This window comes from Plectropomus leopardus, chromosome 11 (genome assembly GCF_008729295.1).
Source record: "Plectropomus leopardus isolate mb chromosome 11, YSFRI_Pleo_2.0, whole genome shotgun sequence".
Taxonomy (NCBI): Eukaryota; Metazoa; Chordata; class Actinopteri; order Perciformes; family Serranidae; genus Plectropomus; species Plectropomus leopardus.
In genome coordinates this window covers 7,684,280-7,703,904 of record NC_056473.1, presented here as the reverse complement: position 1 = coordinate 7,703,904, position 19,625 = coordinate 7,684,280, and the positions used below count along the sequence as shown (strand labels likewise).

Below are 19,625 nucleotides of genomic sequence, written 5' to 3'. Positions count from 1 at the left end.
ACATATAATGTCCACACTGATTCTGGTTGTTGATATTTAGAAGTAACTTAAATTTTACATAAAACTGAAGGAAACCTTTGCCAATTTTCAACCAGCTCTATGTCATTACACAGTGTGCAGATGAATCATGTCTGGCTTTCCCATCTACTGCCAGTGTCCAGAGAGCCCCGCCGTTTGCCAACACAAGTCCACCAGTTGATGCATTTTGTGTTCCTTCGCTCCAGTGATGACTCATTTTGCATCACCTAGTGGCAAATGAGTGTGGAGCTCTGGGTGCTAGCATCACAGCAGGGACGTCAAACACCATTAATCTGCACACAATCTACACACTGCACACACTGCGATGACACAGAGCTGGTTGAAACAGAGAAAAGTTTCTCTTTACAATGCAGCTGTTGAGCACGTCCTGTTACCTTGTTTAATTTTGTGTTTTGGAAGTGTGCAAGGTTTCAATTAATGATCGAAACAAAAAAAACAAAGACTTTGTAGTTTTATTGAAGCATGTATTAACTAAAGACCTGGATCTGAATACTTAAGTGGGCTTTTTTAAAATGTAGACAGATCAGCATTAACAACTATGCACAGAAATCCAGCTACAGCAGTAATGTTATTTTTTTAACATGCTCTCTGCTCCACCACAGTATACAACTCTAAATGGCAAAAACCACGACAGCAGAAGAGAGGAGGAAATGCCTGGATATAATAACAAGAGTCGTGGGATGAATTATTGAGGCTGTGATATGGAGGAGAGATGGGCTGAACCGGGCTCTTAAGAAAGGGTGAAGCACAGTCAGTATACACAGAAACATGTGGAACACACACATTCAGACACACACACACACAAATGTTGGGCGCCTTGTGTAAGGATGTGTTAATGGAGTCACCCAGACAGACAGGCAGGGAGACTGGGCCACACAGGAGTCTGCTCTGCCCAGATTCCCACATTAAAACACACCGAGCCCAGAAGAATGAACGCGCCGAGACCAAACCAACATTTTGCTATTCTTACAAAAAACACAGCAGTAGTGCCGTGGGTGTCTCCTCCTTTTCCCATTCACCTTTCCCCCAAAAGCAGGGGGATTCCAGGGTCAGGAAATAACGATACCTTCATCTTTCTCCAATGCAAAGGATTGTTTTCCTCAAAGTGTAAAAGTGTATTTTTGTGTGTTCTCCTTTGAGCCGCACACTGTTCCCCTGAGCACTGATCTGTCTGGCTGGAAGCAGTCCAGTGGCTGAGCTCTTTTCCTCCAATGATGTAGCAGGCTCTGTGGTCCTGTCACTCAGGGCCTTTGTTTACTGGGTAGATCAATAGTTAACTTGCTGCTGGATACACTAAGCTGTGGATCTGTACAGCTGGGTAATAGACCTCTGGCAGTTTACTGCTCTGCTGCTGTTGGTGGTGACCTGTGATGAATGAAGGCTTAGCAAGGCTATCAGGGTTACAGCCAATTAGCTCATCACTCTCTGCTAATATGGTTGTCAATAGGGACAGGCTTTGATTAAACCACTGTGATTTGTTCGGGATGGGTTAGATTACATTCTTGAGCCGTTGGCTGTGAGACAGACGGTGAGGTGATCTAATTGTTTTTTTGTTATGCTACCTAAAAAGTGATTAAATCCTCCATTGAGCAAGTGTGTGTGTGTGTGTGTGTGTGTGTGTGTGTGTGTGTGTGTGTACATTGTTGCTTTTGATTTATGTAACACCTGCTTGCACATCTGTATGCTCACCACTCCACCTTCAGGGCATTCGCGCTGATTGGCCTCCTACTTAATGGTCACTTTACATTTCCATTTGCGAACACCTGAGCTCTGTGCTCATTAGCAGCAGGATGTTAGGGAGCTGTAGTGTGTATACACTTCCAGACTTCCTGTCCACACGCATGTTCATCACACCATCTAATTATCTGTGTTGCTTGCAAACGAAGTGTGAACATAACAAAGTACTTGCGATCGTTGACACCTTATCAGCAGTAAATTACACTTTATCTTCCAGTCCTCACTTGAGTTACCAATAAAGGGTTACTAAAACATGTGAGGATAATGGATTATATTTAATTATGGTGTTTCAGTGTTATTTCACTGGTGAAACAATTTATGTTTTTGCTTCCCTGCTCTCTGACCAGTAGATGGGAGTGACTACTGAAATGCAACTGCATGAATTTAATTAAATTACAAAGTAAATGTAATTTAAATCTGTTGCAGAAATTACAGTTACTAATCAAAATGTTGGTGATTAAAAAGGTGTTAAATCTGAAAATACTTTTTGGTTCAGAAAAAAAGCTTATTTATTTATCTTTTTGGTCATATTTCCAAACAACACGGCTCAGCAAAGTATGTACTCAAATTTGAACGTTGTTTTTGATTGGTTCTCTTATTTAAATTCGCACAGTCTCTTCTCTTCCAACCAAATCAATGCGCTTTTCTCTAAGCAACCTGTCTTTGACATGGCCATGTTGTTGGACCAGAATGCCTGTGCTGGAAATAAGGGCTCTAACATAACTGTACAGTCCAAAGCTTGTTTAAAAGCGGTGAAAAAGCTGTTGTCAACAACAACAACATAATTTATGTTTTTAGGATTTTCAGCTTTATTGCCCAGTGCAATACATTTGTGAGGAAAATATTCAAAAGGTGTGCAATAAGTTACATTACTTTAATAAAGTAATTACAATAGTTACATTACTTACATTTAAACAGGGTAACTGCTAACCCATAACCAATAATATTTCAAAAGTAACCTTCCCAACATTGTTTGAGACATAACCAACTGGATGTGGAACTGCAATAAAATTCAGCTTCAGAGTGACACCAATGTTTAAACATTTTTTCTGTCTCTGCAGTGACCATCTCTACCAGCGTGTCCTTTGATGGTCTACTTGTGACTGGCCTCTACACTTCCACACCAGTCCAGTCAGCTCCCATCCCGGCTCCAGCGGCCTTTGGCTTTGGTAAGTCTTCAATAAGATACCATTGTAGTTTGTTTAAAGTGGCTTCCTCACCCATGCTCTTCGTGCCAATACAAGCTCCTCATTTAACGCTCAACTTAGCTTTGCCTTTTAGCACAAACAAACTCTCAGCTTCTCTCAATAGTATCTTAATGCTGGAGCTTTAGCGTACCACAGTGAGCACGACCCGGCTCAGTGATCCACATCCGTTCCCAGAATGAGCATAAGACCACTTCCCTGCTCCTGTTGTGACAGGCCGTGATGGATGAGGAGAGGGGATGATGTGACCATGGGTTCGGCCAGATGCGTTTTCATTGACACTTGAGAGAAGAAAAACAGAAAGCTGAATATGAGATGAGAGAAGGACACTGGTGAACAAAGCAGAAAAAAGTATGTGAGGCCTCTGGGAGACAAAACCAAACTTCAAATAAGAAAGAAGAGAATATTAATAATCATCAGGTCAGCTGGTCAGATGTTGAGCTGCAGAAAAGCAACAGTTGTCCAGTCGCATTACATTTGGTTTAATACTCTAGTAAGAATCTATCCACGGATTGTGGTTTTTGAAAAAAATACGAAATTTGGTTATTTTTTATTATTATTTTTTGGTTTGCGAGAGAAACAGTTAACTCACGACCTATTAGTATTCTAGTTGTCAAATTACACTTTTCTTTAATTAATCTGTATTTTTTCTTTGCATCTTTGCATCTGTATGTGTATAGCTATGTTATATCTAAAGATACATTTAGTCCTAAAACTGTAAATATTGTACTATGTGTTTTACTGACAAGTACAGTACAATGAGGAATTTAAGACTTAGATGATGTGTGTGCGGATGGAGCCCCTGTGTGCAGGGGTGGGGGCTCTCTCAGGGAGATAGATCAGCCATAAAGAACTCCTCAGAGAACAGGGCTACTGGCCCAGAACTGCTGCCCAGCGGGCTCACTTATCCTGACTAACTCCACTGTTCTTCAGACGCTGACTTCACCCCGGCCAGGGCAGCTCTTCACTCTTGGCAGCCCTGTTTACTGGGGAGGCATCCAAGCGAGGATTGCGTCACCTTTGCTTCACTCTCATTAATTTGAAAAGTTTTAAGAGAGGGGCTGCACAGACTGATAGGCAGCAGCTTGTGGAACTGTGAGTTTCTGCATGGTGTGTGTTTAAATAAGTCTGCAAAGCCTTCCGTTACAGTGCGTGTAATCTGCTAAGCAGCGATGCCATCCAGGTTTCACAGCGCCAGTCACTCAGTCTGTCCTCAGCTGAAGAGCTCTCTGCACTGTGTCTCTCTGCTCTGATTCTCCTGCATCCTCTCCCAGTGTGGGCTTCAGGACTTCATGGAGATAAACACAATCAGTTCTGTCATGAGGGCGAAATACAGGGGTGATGCATTACTGCGACTGCTGTCTAAATTACAGTCTTACTTCTCCTTTAATTCATCTGTCTGCGCAATTGTTATGTAGATGTTTTTTTTTTAATGAGACACCCTCCATACCCTGCGTCCCACACACAGCCTGGCAGGGTGTCACATCTGGGGAGAAAATGCTCCTCAGCCCTGGGAGGGCTGAAGAGGGATACTCCCTTAGAGAGAGAGAGAGAGCTTCATCAATGAGCTCATGGAAACCGCGTGACATCGCTGTGCATAAGAGAGCCAGTGTTTGAGCAAAATGCTTTGAAGATAATTCAGTGGAACAATAATGGAATGAGACACCGCTTGATGTCCATTGTTGTTGTGACAAATATAAAAGGATCTGTGAGGACATGAGGGTCAGGCAACTCCATGAGGGAGTTTTACGAGCCCAATGTTTAGTGTAGAAGGTCTAAGATAAGGTGTGGCTCTAATCCCCTTCAATGGGAGGCATGTAGGAGACAAAGAAACATGCATACACACATATAATAAAGAAATACCCATCCACTCTCACTCAAAAGCGCATACACAGACTCCAGCTATGTACAGCTGCTAGAGCAGCGGCTGGCTGGGGTAACATGTGGCTGGCAGATGTATCAGTGCGGGAACTAACATGAACTCCAGCACGGGAAGAATGAGACCTCAGTGCACTGCCACCGCAGGATCGCACACACAGGAAGAAGATCAGTGGTAAAGCAAGACTGCTGAATGTTTTGGAGGTTTGAAATCACAAGATAATGCTTAGCAAGAAGAGGGGGAAGAAATTTAAGTTAATAAATCTTTTTATTTTTGCCGTTTTGATGCCAGTGGAGAGAAAGATGGACGTATATTGAGTATGAATGTTTTGAGACAGAGAGAAATGAAGATGGAATAAATAGATAAAAGCAGGGTGCTGTCGAGACAGGGAGGGTAGTGTTTGTACACTCTGTGTGGGGATGTCTTGTGGTTGGTGTGGTCAGAGCTGTTGCAGTGAGCAGACAGGACGGCTACAAGCCGGCCTCCAAAGGGAGAATTCCCCCGGGCCTTCTGTGTCACTCTTCACTGCTGTTTACAGAAATCTCATAAAGCCGATGCATGACCACACTGCATGCAAATACACACGGTCTATCTGCTGCTCCTCCTCTTTCTTTGTCTTTTGTGTTTTTCTGTTTTTGTTCCGTCTTATGCACCAATATAGATATCTTCACACACACACACACACACACACACACACACACACACACACACAGACACCACAACGTGGAGACAGAAAAGTGAGCATTTTATTGGCTTCCACTCCCTCTAAATAACAATGCACTTTACACTACATTAGTAATAAAAATGTGAAGCTTTGATGGACTGACTTTTTACTGCATCGTCAGAACACCCACTCATTGTCGAATTAGCTAAAGTGTGATGGAGCAATTGGGGTGGCCATCAGGGTAGTCTGAGGAACACCATACTTTAAGCTTCTGGGCCCAACTGCGGCTTTGGTTGCCCAAAGCCCATTCCTCTGCTGCCTAAAGACAGGGGATCCCCCACTTGCCGCCGGGTGGCTAACCACAAACCTTTATGATGCTGTAATTGCTTTGCTATGGCTAGTGCAGAATCAGACAAACTGGAGCTAAAAACAATGTTTTGTTTGGGAGCCAGGCCCTCTTGAGAGCAGCAGACTACAGGAGTGTAAAGTGACTGTGGTTTTTATAAATGTGCCAATTAGGGGCCAGATAAGCCAGTCTGGCTTTTGAATGATACCACAATTGTGATAAAATTCATGCTGTTGGAGGGAATTATCAGTTTGCACCATTATTCTCATTTTTGTTAAAAAAAAATCATGGTGTGATATTTTTTTTTGTTAATATCTGTACCAAACAAAGATTTTCTGAAGTCCGTAGAATCTCTGCAGCACCTCAATAAATAAATATAATACAACACATATTTGTACCTTTAACAAATATTGCACCTCCAGCAAGTTGGATAGTCCAAGTGTTCATATTGTGATTTCAGTGAAATGGTGACTAAATATTTAGCCCCAACAGCCACAACAATTATTGTGTTTCAAGGTGTGTGGGGCTTGCAGGAAAGACTCAACATGTCAGTGTGGGATTGATTGATTAATTACAGTGTGTAAGGTGATTCATCTCATTGTACCAAGTAGTATATTTTGACAGCTTTTAGACTCAACATGTGTATATGTGTGTGTTTAACATGCACGGAGGGGATGTCTTTACATACTGCCAGAAAGGCAACATGAGTCTGGACTGACTCAGCTGCTGGAGAATTCCAACTTCTGCTTCATGTTTTTCCCTCCTTTGACTTTTATTCCATTAAGAGCTCTTTCTTTCCATTCCAGCCTCTTGGCTCTCTAAAAGGAACTCACACAGCTTTCAAACTGGCGTTTACAAAGATTTTATGATGAAAACAATTACTTTTGTACACTAGCATAATTTAGATTTACTTGGTTGGGGTTTACATAAGAAAAGTTTATTGTTGTGTGTCACACAGCATTGGTGAGGTGGTGCATTGAACCCTCTGGGCCAGAGCCTGTGTGGAAAGAAATGTCACATGTGGTCTGATTTGTATTGCTCCCCTAATGTCAATGTTTCCCATCACATCATTATCCATTCAAACACAAAGACAGAACACGTATTCATTCTAAATGTCTCCAGATATATTCTAATTACGATGATGAAGAAAAGGCTGTTGAAGAGAGGAGAGCTTTGAAAATAGACAGGAGAGGGAAATGGATAGGCGAGAATGCCAACATGGGGCTGACAAAGTGTTTGAGATTACGGGAATGAGTGTGAGTGGAGATTGAGAGGAGAAAATTGGAGAAAGTATGCATGAAAAATGGCAAAGGCGGACCAATGAAAAGGAGACAGTATGTGCATGATATAAGGAGGGGGAAGGAGGGAGAGAAGATGAGAGGATGGCGTTCCATCACTCCCTCTGACGGAGTGGCTGATTGGTGTTGCCGTGCCAATGCTGAGCTGCTGAGAAACTGGTCATTGATGGATGGCTCGTTTGCAGGGTGATGTTTATTTTGTCGTTAATTTGCATATTTGTATGTATTTGCAGGGTGGTTGGTTTCCACTAGCAAGGATCAGTCCCCATCTCAATATGATGGATCTGGCGGTCTGACAAAATGGACAGCTTAGTGACAGGGACATCCAGCCGACACTCTGTCCCCATGACGGATGGGCTCATGCTAACACACAGCCCGATTAGAGCTGAAATCCTGCTGCACCTTGACCTGTGGAGGAGGGGCCAGAGAGGGTGTGCAGACAAAAGTGTAATCATGCCATGCACACATTTAACATGCAGATATAGAAACATATGGAAATGCACAATCATAAACGGTCTTTCCTTCTCATTATGCACAATTATGCATTCAAATCTTGATGCCCACACACTCATCCATCTCAAGGCTGAAGGTCGGCTGTCTGTGTCCTCCTGCCACCAAGCCAGATTGAATGTCAGCCCGAATGTCAGACTATGAGAGATGGCATCTCATCATGTCAGTATTTACAGAGACACCCTCACAGGTGTGATTCCTGCTGAACAAAGCCTTGTTTTGGAAGCACTAACAGTCCCAGGAGAGCACAAGTGTGCTTCCGCATACCTCTTCCATCAATGGAATAAGGAGAAAAACGGAGATGGAGATAGTGTGTAGGGGGAGATGGTGGATAAAGAGGAATGATATAGAGAAAGGGTGTTGCAGGGAGGAGAGAAGGGGCGAGGGAAGGGGTTCCCATGGGGAGAGAAGCTGTCAGTCCCTAGGAGACTTCAAACACACTGCAGCCCTGTGATCAACCTGCTCCCTGGCTCTCTGCTGACAGCTCCCTGACTGCGCCGCTTAGACTCCTTCATGCACACACACTGATACTCACATACACACACACACACATACACTCGCTTGCTTCCATAAGTGCTCTCACACTCACTGATTTATCCACTCATACCACAACACATTCAAATTCCATTGACATACGCACACTCATGCTGATTCTCACACTTAGGATGAACATCTGTGACACATTTGCTCTGACATCCAACCTTGTAATAACCTTGGACACTGCCAAAGTTCCCCTGTTGTAACTCTGTCAAGGACATTGCATACTCCCAAACTGTTGCTCCTGAACTATGGGCTGAAAAGAGGCAAGGTGGTGCTGGGGGTGATGGTGGTGGTGATGATGTTGATAATGATGATGATGACTTATCTAAGCCATTACTCTTTCTCTGCTCTGGGCTGCGGCAAAGGCAGATCCCTCCTGATGATGAATTCATTAGCGCAGAAGATGAAATGAGTTGTCAGGGGCAGGGTTATGTATGGGAGGTGATTTGTGTTCTCTGCGGCACAGTGCTAGATCAGACTTGAGATCGGACGGGTCGGCTCACTGTAAATCTCCATGCTTTGCTGGCACAGGACTTTCCCAACCCTCGCTCTCAGACTGAGCCTCTGTTCTGTCCCTCGCGTTGCCCAGCACGTCCTCCCCCACCAATCTCACAATGCCCGGAAGCTGCTAACAGGTGGCTAAACATTTGGGTGCTCTCAGAGTCCAGAGGAATGGGTGATTATGCATCACAAGTCATAAAGCTTCTTTCCATGCATAAAGCCTCTTTAGAAGCGAAAAGCAACTGCACTTTCAAAGAATTCAAACAGAATACAACATAATCCATTATTAATGTCAGGTAGACCAACAGCAGACTCTAGACTTGTGCATTAGTGTTGGACATACATCCCAACAGCGTGGGTCCTGTGTCTCAGGTGTCTTGGTACAGTAGACCTGCTGGAGCACTGCTGCTGGGAATTTACTGGTTCACTTAGTGTACACTAGCTCTCCTGGAAAACATAGTCCCTTCTTTGAACTCCCACGGCTTCACTAGGTGTGCTTACATTTATATGTGGTGTTCAGTATGTGTGTCTATGCTCAAGCATCTGTTTGTGTCTGTGACTGAAGGTGTGCGTGTGTGTGTGTCTATGTGTGTGTGTTTATATTGCTTTTTGTGAGTGCACACATGTTTGTATGCACATGCTGAGCATTTGAGTGCTTTTCCCTTTCTTCACTGTATTTTCTGCATCCAAATATATGGTAAAAAAGGTCCAAGGTGACCGAGAGAGCAGAAATAGGGGAAGGCAGGAGCTGGACTGACTGTGATAGAGATTTCAAAGTGGTGTGTGAGATGTTGGCCAGCTTTTTTTATTTTATTTTATTTTTATTTTTTTATCCTGCAGGAGAGAGCAGCAGGCGTAGGCTGTTTCTCCCATGTGTGGTCTCTCTTGAGCAGAGCAATGTTATTTTCTGCCATGCAGAGAGGTTGGTTACATGCCAGAGAGAATGAGAGAGGAGAGAGAAATAAAGATAGAATAAAGACAGAAAGAGCTTTGACTCAAAGACTGCTCAGTTTGACACATTTCTGTGAACACTAGTGGGTTTGCATCATTTCAGCAAAGAGACAAGCTGACTTTGAAATTTATCTTTGTTGTGTTGTGATGTAAAACGCCTTATACTCTATACCTCCATATGCACCTTGCAAGTGTGTGGGCATCTGTGGGTTTGGTGTGCAAACTGTGAGAAAGTGATTTTACAAAGCGTTCTCCACAAAGTGCACGCCATCCGGGCTGCACTCTGAGGTCTATTCATTTTTAAAGTTCCCTTGCAGAGAGTATTAGAAAAAGTGGAAGTGCTCTCTCTGACTCTGTGAGATGAGGAAGCTTAGTGGTTCTACTGGTTTCTCCCAGTAGGGCTGTGCCTGGATCTGGCCCTACACCCTCTAAAAGCCTTAGAGAAGAACAGGAATGCTCCACTGCCTGGCCCTTTTTCCCTTTTTTTTACATTATATACAAGTTATCTGTGAACAACTCACCCAGATCCAATCTGACCCATATTTTGGCAGTGAAAATAGTTGGTGACCTTCTCTGTGTTTCGCCCTCCTTACGAGAGCCAGGCTGTTGCCGTGATTAGTTCACTGCCTCCCAGCACTCCTCTGTCAGACCAGGCTCAGCTCCAGCCTCCTCCATAAACACATCTAGGTACACACACATACTGTATATACACACACATGCAAATGCAGCACGGGCACCAGGCCTTGCTTTCCCAAGGCTTTCCACTGGCTCCTCACCTGTCGCCCCAGGTCCCTATCTCTCATACTCAACATGTGTGTCAGGACAGAGCCTGAGAGACCACCAGTTTGTTTGTTTGCTGCATTGACGGGTGGGGAGCAGGGACGTGGGTGCAAGAAATTAGCACAAGTCAAATCAGATTAATTAATCCCCAGCTCAAACTATTAGCCGAGGAGTCGTGTTGAATTAAAAATCAAATTAGCCCTGGCGCCTGCCGTTAAAGCTGTGGTGTGTGCCTGCCAAGCTACAATGACACACACCCACAGAAGCCAGCCGCTCATGGGCTTCACTGAGGGATGGACGTATGGATGGATGGAGGGGTGGAAGAAGAAGTGGGTCCTTAAGGACTGGAGGGGGTGGGGGGTTAGGGGAGTTTGGTGACTTTGCCACCCAGTGTTGTAAGCTTCTCCTGGGGCATGGAGCTGGCTGTCCTCCACTGGGTGGTGCTCCACAGGCCTCACACCACCAGCGCTCAGCAGACTCGGCTATGTCATTTCAATTAGGCCTTTCAGCAGCATTTCACCCTGATGGTTTGCATAACTCACACACATCTTGAGCCTGGGCCTTTTAACAGGCCCCTTTTTCTCAGCTTGACTATCAAAAACATAAATGGAAGGGAAGGAAGGAGGGGTAAATTACATTTTTATCCCACTTGGGTCTCCTTTTCATAGTTTTGGCAATCGTTCCGAACAGTAACAGTAACATTGTGCTCACCTACTTAATTTTCAAGTTCTGAGACTGTGGCAACATCACTAAAAAAATTTAACCTCACCAAGAAACTTGAGAAATCTGATGATCTAAAAGGTTTTAATTATGTTTTGGTAAAGCACTGCAATGTTGTGGTAAAGTCACAAATTACTTAAAGAGATAAATTGCAAGTTTTCAACCGGCTTTGTATCATAACAATGTGGGTAAAATGTGTAAATGAACTGCAGTAAACATCTCTCCATCTTACCAGCAGTCAGCTCTCCCTGCTCATTTTCCTAAAACCAAAAATTTTCTGTAGCTCTGGGGCCGTTTTCCCAAACAACATATTGAATTTCCGCATTTTCATTTGCCCGCCACCAGGGAGACAAAGAGTCGAGAAGCAGATTGAGCTCTCTCTCTTTCCCTCTCTGTCTCTTAATCTCAGACAAAATTTAGATCAAACTAAAACTAGGCAATGTTGATCAAATATAAACCAAGATTCTGTCATTGTATTGCCTATTTCTAATATATATTGTATATTATATCGCTTCAAATGTCTTAAGAAGCATATTTAAATACTCTCTTTGGCTGTGAACACAAGGTAGGCGCCACACTGTCCCCTGTATTCTAAAAACAGATGATGAAAATTCTGAGATCAAACAGTGATGCTGGTCAAATATGAGTCAGACAGATTTCTCGCCTCACTTGTTTTCAGAAACATATTTTAACTTACCGTTCAAATGCATTTTGGGATCGTTTGTTACAAGCCGGCCACCATATTATTTCTAGTGGCAAAATGGAAACATCCAAACTTGCGTGACGTCACCCACCAGCAGGATTGTTTATTGGTCTGTTGCAGCTCAGTGCATTCTGGTAGTTGTCGATTTCTCCTCTTGAGGAAAAGCAAATGCCAAAGCTCTTTTTTTTTTAGTTGTCGATGAAGCTTTTTATCAGTGAAATACTTCCTCAGGTAATTCAGTTGATACCAGTGCTTATAGAATTTTTGGCCAAAACAATGAAAACTAGACCCAATTTTTAACAAACTGGAATTTTAATTGAATTGTTGGAATGTTTTGTGAGTATGCATCTGCATGTAACAAGCATTTGGGCGTGCTATAAGTGTGTTTACGAGTATGTGTGCCTTTGAGATGGATTGCAGGGCTGTGCAGAGATGTAGAAGTCTCATCCATCATACAGGGTGGGGCTCCAAAACACACAACACTTGTTTGATTCAGAACAACATTCATTTCAATTATGACACATTAGTTCAGGGGGGTATATTATGCTCCAGTAGTGTTCCTGTATGCCGTTTATCATTCACGCTTGTATGGCTTGTAGTTCTTGATCACTGAAAGGAAGCAGCCTCAAACAAGAAACAAAATGTTTATTTTCTTCATACTTTTAGTTATTATTCAGTTATTGGTTTTGATAAGTGCAACATGCATAGGGCACATTACAGATGAATGTGCCATCGTTAAATTAGTGGAGTATTTGTATTTAATAATTGTTCATGTGTGACCATATGTTGTTGTGTACAGTACTTTTTCCTCTTTCAGCTGGTTAGAGCCATACTGGCAGCTCCTACAATAAGCCCTAGCTTTGTATGTTTGTGTGTTGTGTGGGTGTGTTTGTGTGTGTGGCCTTGCCTTCAGGACTTTATGGATGATGGATGATGGGTGCTGTGAGATACAATGGAAGCCTAAATGAAAGAGCAATTGTTCTGTGAATATGCATATGGGCAAAAATTGGTCTGGTGTGTAGGGCCAGGGCATGAATACATACATTTTATCTGTACACAAATGGCCTCTTTCACAGAAAATTCAATTGAACCTACTATGCACACATGGAAAAACATAATAATGTAAACATATACATATGCACAGTGAGCCTCTCATAAACACTCTTGCACATGCTCACCTACACTCATGGTCACAGCTCAGCAGACCTCCAGGTGTCTTTTACTGCCAGTTAGACTCTCTTTCATTCATATGGCAAACGTCTCCCCCTCACATTTTCCCACAGAGTCTCTTACCCCCTTTCCCCCTGGCCACTGGCATCTTTCACCACCAATATTAACACACAGCTTCCTCCTGGCAACACTGTGCCGGACCCCTGCCATCACCACAACGCTGCCAACCTGTCTCTATGGCAGTGTGATTGGCAGATGCTGAGATGGATGCTCGCTTTAGCCAATAGCAGATCAGGGTCAGGTTGTCATGCGCCGTGAGACCCTGCAGTGGCCCGGCTGACCAGCTGAGGATGGTGTTGAGAAGAGGCAGTGAATGCAACAAAACAGGCGCACACAAACGCGCACACACATAGCATGGGATCATTCAGCAGCACAAAGCGTATGGGGTCCCTACCCAGGCTGTCAGTACTGTTGTGATGTATCATTTATGTCGCCATTGTGAGGCCTTCTCTTGAAACATGTTGACAGAGGCATTATTCTGGCTTTTGACAGATTCCCATACATTCACAGGCTTCTAATAACACATGTTAATGCTCCAATAGGTTTATGACAGGTTTTAAGAATTACCACATGAAATATGAGCCTTTAATGGGCCTGCTCTCCAAATTATCTGGGGTGGTATACATTGAATTTCTAAGTCTGAGCAAGTGGGAGAATGATCACTGCTTTTAGGGCTATTATCTGTCTGTCTGAGCGTGCACACACACACGCACACACGCACGCACATTAAACAGGCTTGGAAGACAAAGGAGGTGCATCATAAACATTAATCTGTGTCCTTTAAATGAGACCCGCTTTTCAGTGTTTAATCAAAAAGTATATAGTGAGTGGTGACAAATATAAATTCCTAAGAAAAAAATCAAATAACCTAATCTCCTTACAGCACATTACACTACTTCATAGGGATTCATTTCATTTCATTAAAGCCCTGAGCCAACTGCTACGCATACACATGGATTTGAATATTCTGTTTGTGGTTTTGTATGTATATGTCTGTGCAGGCGTACAGGGTCATAAAAGTGCATGTGTGGTTGTGGTTGTGCAGTACTTTAGCATTAAAGATGAAATCATTAAATATGAATTTATTAATAACAATTACTCCAGTAAAGAGGAAGCTGTACCAACTTTTTCTATTAACTGTTGGTAAGGAAGCAACAAGCCAGGGTTCCCATGGATCCACAAAAAGTCTCAAAAGGCAGTCGTTAATATAAACGCAATTAATTGGTATTAAAATGTCTTTAGTAAGTCTTTTAAGTGTCTTAAAATGGTAAGACATAGGAAGTAGTGTTTGCAGAGCAAAGGCCAGATATTTCCCAGTTATATTCTACTTTGTCTCTGATAGGAGACAAAGAAAAGTCATGTTTAAGGTTATAATAAACAGTATTGGCAATGCTAGGTAGTTGAAGTTATTTTATCTTTTTTTCAGTTTTTGATTTTGTATAATTTGTCTTAAATTTCATTTTCAGTGGCAATAAAAAGCCATAAAATATATCTTAAACCTTACTCGCCTTAAGTTGCAGGAACCCTGGAACAAGCACCCTGATTCTTCACACCTGAAGGACTCAATTGTATTTTCCCACTGCCTACCTGTCAGTCAGAAATGTCAGTCAGTCCAGAAATGGAAAACATGTTTAATTATCTATAAAGTATTTTAAAATAAATTTATCAGGTATGAATGCATGCAGTCAAATCACAGACAGAATGGCTTCCCAAGCCAGACATTGTTGAAGGACAGTTATGGAATGAGTGCAAAATCAAGTAGCTATTTGGTGCTGACCAGATGTCAAATGGTGTGTATAAACCCTGAATGATTCTCATAAATGTGCACATCAATTTGAATGGTGCCTCTCGAATCCTCGCAACTCTGCCACAAAACCTAACTATCAATTCTAATGCCAGTTAGATCGGCTCCTGCTGGTCCTACAGTGTGAAGTCGCTGCCAGGCTGAGCCACCGATTGCCCATCTGCTCCATCGGGGAGAATTCTCACTCCATCTATTTGACTTGTTTTGAGTTTGGCTGTGGAAAAGCTCATTAGCTTTGCAAAGTGAGATATAACGACAGATAAAAAAAAGGCTGTGTCTAAACAGAGAGATGTTAAAGAGGACACAGACAGATGTGAATTGAAGTGTTTACATATTTAAAAGAAGAAAAGCCAGACGGAGGGGGAAAATGTGGCGAAGTCTTTGTCACTGGAGACATGGGCGGACTGAATATGAATACATAAGAGGCAACAACTTCCCACTTCCTTTTTATGGGGTGCTTAAAAAATTCACCACAATTACCAGCAGAGATTGATGTCGGGGTGACAGCCCTACAACCACCATATGACCCTTAAAATCCTGACACACCCATTTCCTGTGTGTTTGTGTATATGACTGAGTTTGTGTGTGGGCATGCCCAGGGGTGCATGCATAGGCATTTGCATGTGCGTGTATGTGTGTGTGTGTGTGGGTTTATATTTATGAAACATGCTCTGCCCAGTCACACCGTGGGAGTTAACAGGTCATCTTCCCTTGCCATTAATCACTGCCGACAGCTCGTAAGTGCCCAATCTGCATGTGAAAGAACTGCATGTGTATGTGTATTTGCGTGCGAGTGTGCACGCACGTATCTGCATGTGTGCATTTGACTGTAGATGTGTGGTTGTAACAGTCCTTGACAATCCCCCTGTGACTGCTTATTGAATTAATAGTGGTCTCTGCCGATACTTACCTAACATACAACATGAACGCATCACCAGTGGCATTTGTACTGCAGCTACATTTTCTGTCACTGTCAACTCATTAGTTGAGTTCTGCATGCTGCTGATTGTTTGCTAATGACTCCAATTGTGGAGAACAAACAAAAATCATAGCCAATGAAGTGTAAAATGCACCCACTAAAAACTAAACGTTTTTAAACGATTCTTTAATTTTGGGGAAAAAGGTTGTAACACAAAATGTATGATTAAGTCCTGCTAACAATCACCCAATAAACGTGGAATTGGCTCAAGTGGCAAACTCTAGGGCTGAAAAAGGAAGCCAACATGGACATGCCAAAAAGTACAATTCATTGAATGGCCACTTGAGGACACAGACACGCATGTTAAAAAGCTGACTTTACAGCAGTTTACAGCCTGGTACAAAAAACAGTTCTGTATAAACTAATTTTCCCCCTCATGACAACTGTACCGGGATGAAAGTCATGCATAATTAAGGGCGGACACTTTGAATGACAGGATGTCTGCTGATAGTGTTGTCAGCTTATCACTCAGATCCACCCCTTCGTCCTCCACAGCTCCAGCCTCTCCCTCAAACATGGTCATTTCTGGCTCCAAAAAACCAAGATGGCAGTGTACAAAGTGCTAAACTCGAAGCTTCAAAACAGGAGTCTAAACAAGTGAGTGATGCCAGGCTAGCTTATAGACTGTATATAAAGATGGACAACACGCCCCCACTTACCCCCGCTATGCTTAAGTGAGGTTGAATATCCCAGATATGAACGCTGCCATCTTGCGATGGGGATGTCATTGAGAGCCGGATCCTGCACAGTATCGGATTGACTTTCATAGTGTCAACTATGGCAGAAAATCCCCTTTTTGTATAATTTAGTAACTCATTAAAACCAAACTTATCATAAAAACAAACATGTTAAAATAACATCAGGGTGATGAGTACTACCCTCTATTGTTAAAAACAACCAGTGTTACTGTAATTCAATTACTTTTGGTGTTAACTAGACCTGTAATTGATTAATTAATTAATTAATTGATTAATAAAGCAATTACAATAACTGAAATTTAAATGGGCTTGTTACTTGTTTCTTCTGTCTTGATCATAACAGCCAAAGCAGCCCTTTTTCTGGATTTTTCACAGTTATCTAACATCACCCTGAGTGATGTCCACATCAGTTCAGCAGCGCACAGTCCCTCAATCTAGTATGTTTGAGAGAGAGAGAGAGAGAGAGACATACAGAGAGGAAGAAGTGGACTATTGCGTGCATTGTTTTTGTACATCGTTCATAACATAAAGTGATTTAGGAGTCCACGGGTCACGTGGTTGACCGGTAACCCAGTCTCATGGCGACACAATATATGATGTAAATCATTCAGTCATTTGTCAGCATTGGGCTGTTTAGACAGTTGTCCCACATTTTATGTGCTGGCTTTTCTGAAAACATGACCATTAATTTTTTCCATCTAGATCATGGACAATTATTGCTTACAGTGGGGAGTTTAAGTCTATGTGCAGGATCTGACTTGCTGTAAAGGTTAAAGGATAAACCTTAGGCTTGTCGTGACAAGAAATTACTATCAAATGTCCGAGAAACAGTTGTTATTTTATTTTACTCTGGCAGGAGTATTAAAAACTGAATTGTGATGCTTGATTTGAAGGCCTGTCCAGGCTCTAATGAATAAGCTTATCACAACATAGCTATTATGTTTTATTGTTACACAATTTACTTTTCATGGCATGGTAATGGCCACATTCATAGATAAAATTTGTCAACAACATTTAGTTAAGCAACATATCCTCATACAGCTGTTCATATGATATCCTGTGGATTAGCAGCCCATGAATTACGTTGTGTCCTTAAAGTAAAGTTACGTAATTATCATACAGTTATGGAAGTTATTTTAGGAACAGAGACATGGTGAGGAGAAGTTCACTCAAAGTTCACACTGTTCTGATCACCAGTCTAGTTGAAAAAGTTCTTTGTTTTTTGTTATTTACTCACTACTTTTGTTACTCTCACCTGTTACTTACTCATTATCAATTATTAGCAACTTGCACAGCACTGGAAACAACTGCATGGAATACTGTTAATAAAATAAGATAATTTGTAAATATAAACAGTGAGAAAAGAGGAGGTGAACAAAGAACTAATAAAGAAAAGAAAACATCTAAAGCAAAGATAAATTAATCACATCTGTTAGGTATCAGAGATGTCATAAAAGAAAGAAGTCAGAGGTCCACTGAGCGAGTTAATAAACAGTTGTTAAAGTTGGTTTGACCCCGGCACATGAGGACACGGGAAGGCCTTTGTTATATATTCTCACTTCACAATGACCAAAGAGCTTGTCTTTTTATTTCTCCGCTCATCTCCCTGGACAGAACCAGGAATGTTAGAGCTTTCTGGTTTTTTTTCGTCCAGGTTCACTACAGCTTGTTGCTTTACTGGAACGTCTGGGATTTGGATCTTGTTGAATAATAGTGATTTTTCTCTCTCTCTCTCCACACCCGCACATGAAAGGGACTGGTTTCGTTATTTGCATTTTTACGCCTGAGTGTATTTTTCAAGTGGGAATAGAAATTCTGTGAGCAGTGTCGAGTCCCAGCGCTGCTGTGTCCTGGAGTGCAACAGTCTGCCTTTTCATCTTCACCACAGCCTAACTGCTCTCTGCTTCTCTTTAGCCATATCCTCAATTCCTCCCTCTCTCTACCTTTCTCTCTCTTTCCTAATTTTCTTACAATGTTATACTCAATTTTGATTTTAGACATTGAATTCTGTGTTTGTTTTCACTTCATCCAGTTAGAGTTCATTTTCCTATTCATGTTACAGTAGCTTGTGGTGAATTAATTAGGGTTGTTTCACAGGAGTTTGTTGTCACTGTAAATGAAACACCATTCTGTCCAACACTGAAGTTGTTGTTGGTGCACTGCCCACCTTTTTCTTTTACTCATTGATGAGTGACAACACCATTTTCCTTTGAATGAGTGATTCATTGTTTCTGTCCATCTGTCCATACCGGCCACAGCCCGTTTACTTTCTCCTTCTGCTATCTCCCCTGCTCAGTCTGCTGCTCAACACCATCACCACACTCCATTTCTGTTTGTCTTTGCAGCTTTCCAGATAGTGTTTCCATTGCCACGAGAGCTAAGCTTGTATTATGCACATCTGCAGGGATTCTCAAATTGCACCGTGGCAATGTGATGAGAAAGATTCACAGTGCCTCTCCCTCTCTTCTTCTGCCACAAAATTGGACAATTAGTGCCAGAACTGTTGTTTCGATGGCCTTGGTTGCGACGGTAAATGCGTGGTACATAACAACAAGTAAATTGTTCTGGAAATGGCACTCTTTTGTGTCAGAGGGGGTTAAAAAGAGAGAAAGATGTATGGGTATGTCATTGCATGCTTGCCTGAGTGCTATGTAAGAACAGCACAGAAGCAATTTCTGCTTTTCTGTATGTCGGCGGTAAAGATAGGGTGCTGAGGAGATTTCGCCCTGGCAAACAACATAGCAATAACCCAAGACAGTTATATGTGTTTATGTGTGCTTCCCTGTCGGAGTGTATGTGTGTTTGCTTAAGGGCGCATCGTGGTCATTACACAGAGAGGTTGTTGCCGAGAGGTGATTGGAGAACAGCAGTACTATTAGTGGGTGATTACATCTCAGTCTGTTTTAACACACTAGCAGCTCCTTAACAATGTGAAAGGCTGCTCTGCTCGGCACCCCATAAATCTGACAAACTAGGCCCACACGCTGCATGCACTCACATATAATGACACAATATGTTGTTGTCATGTTAGGCCTTTTAAA

The 19,625-nt window shown here is 42.3% G+C and overlaps 1 protein-coding gene across 2 annotated transcripts in view; it reads left to right on the top strand.

Annotated features, from left to right (window-relative positions):
- Positions 1–19,625, top strand: part of reln (reelin) — a 114,914-nt gene that overhangs the window by 22,220 nt on the left and 73,069 nt on the right. For both annotated transcript variants that reach the window (XM_042495701.1, XM_042495700.1), the window contains exon 2: positions 2,838–2,945. In XM_042495701.1, the coding sequence (XP_042351635.1) occupies positions 2,838–2,945 (108 nt within the window). The remainder of the gene's footprint in view (positions 1–2,837; positions 2,946–19,625) is intronic.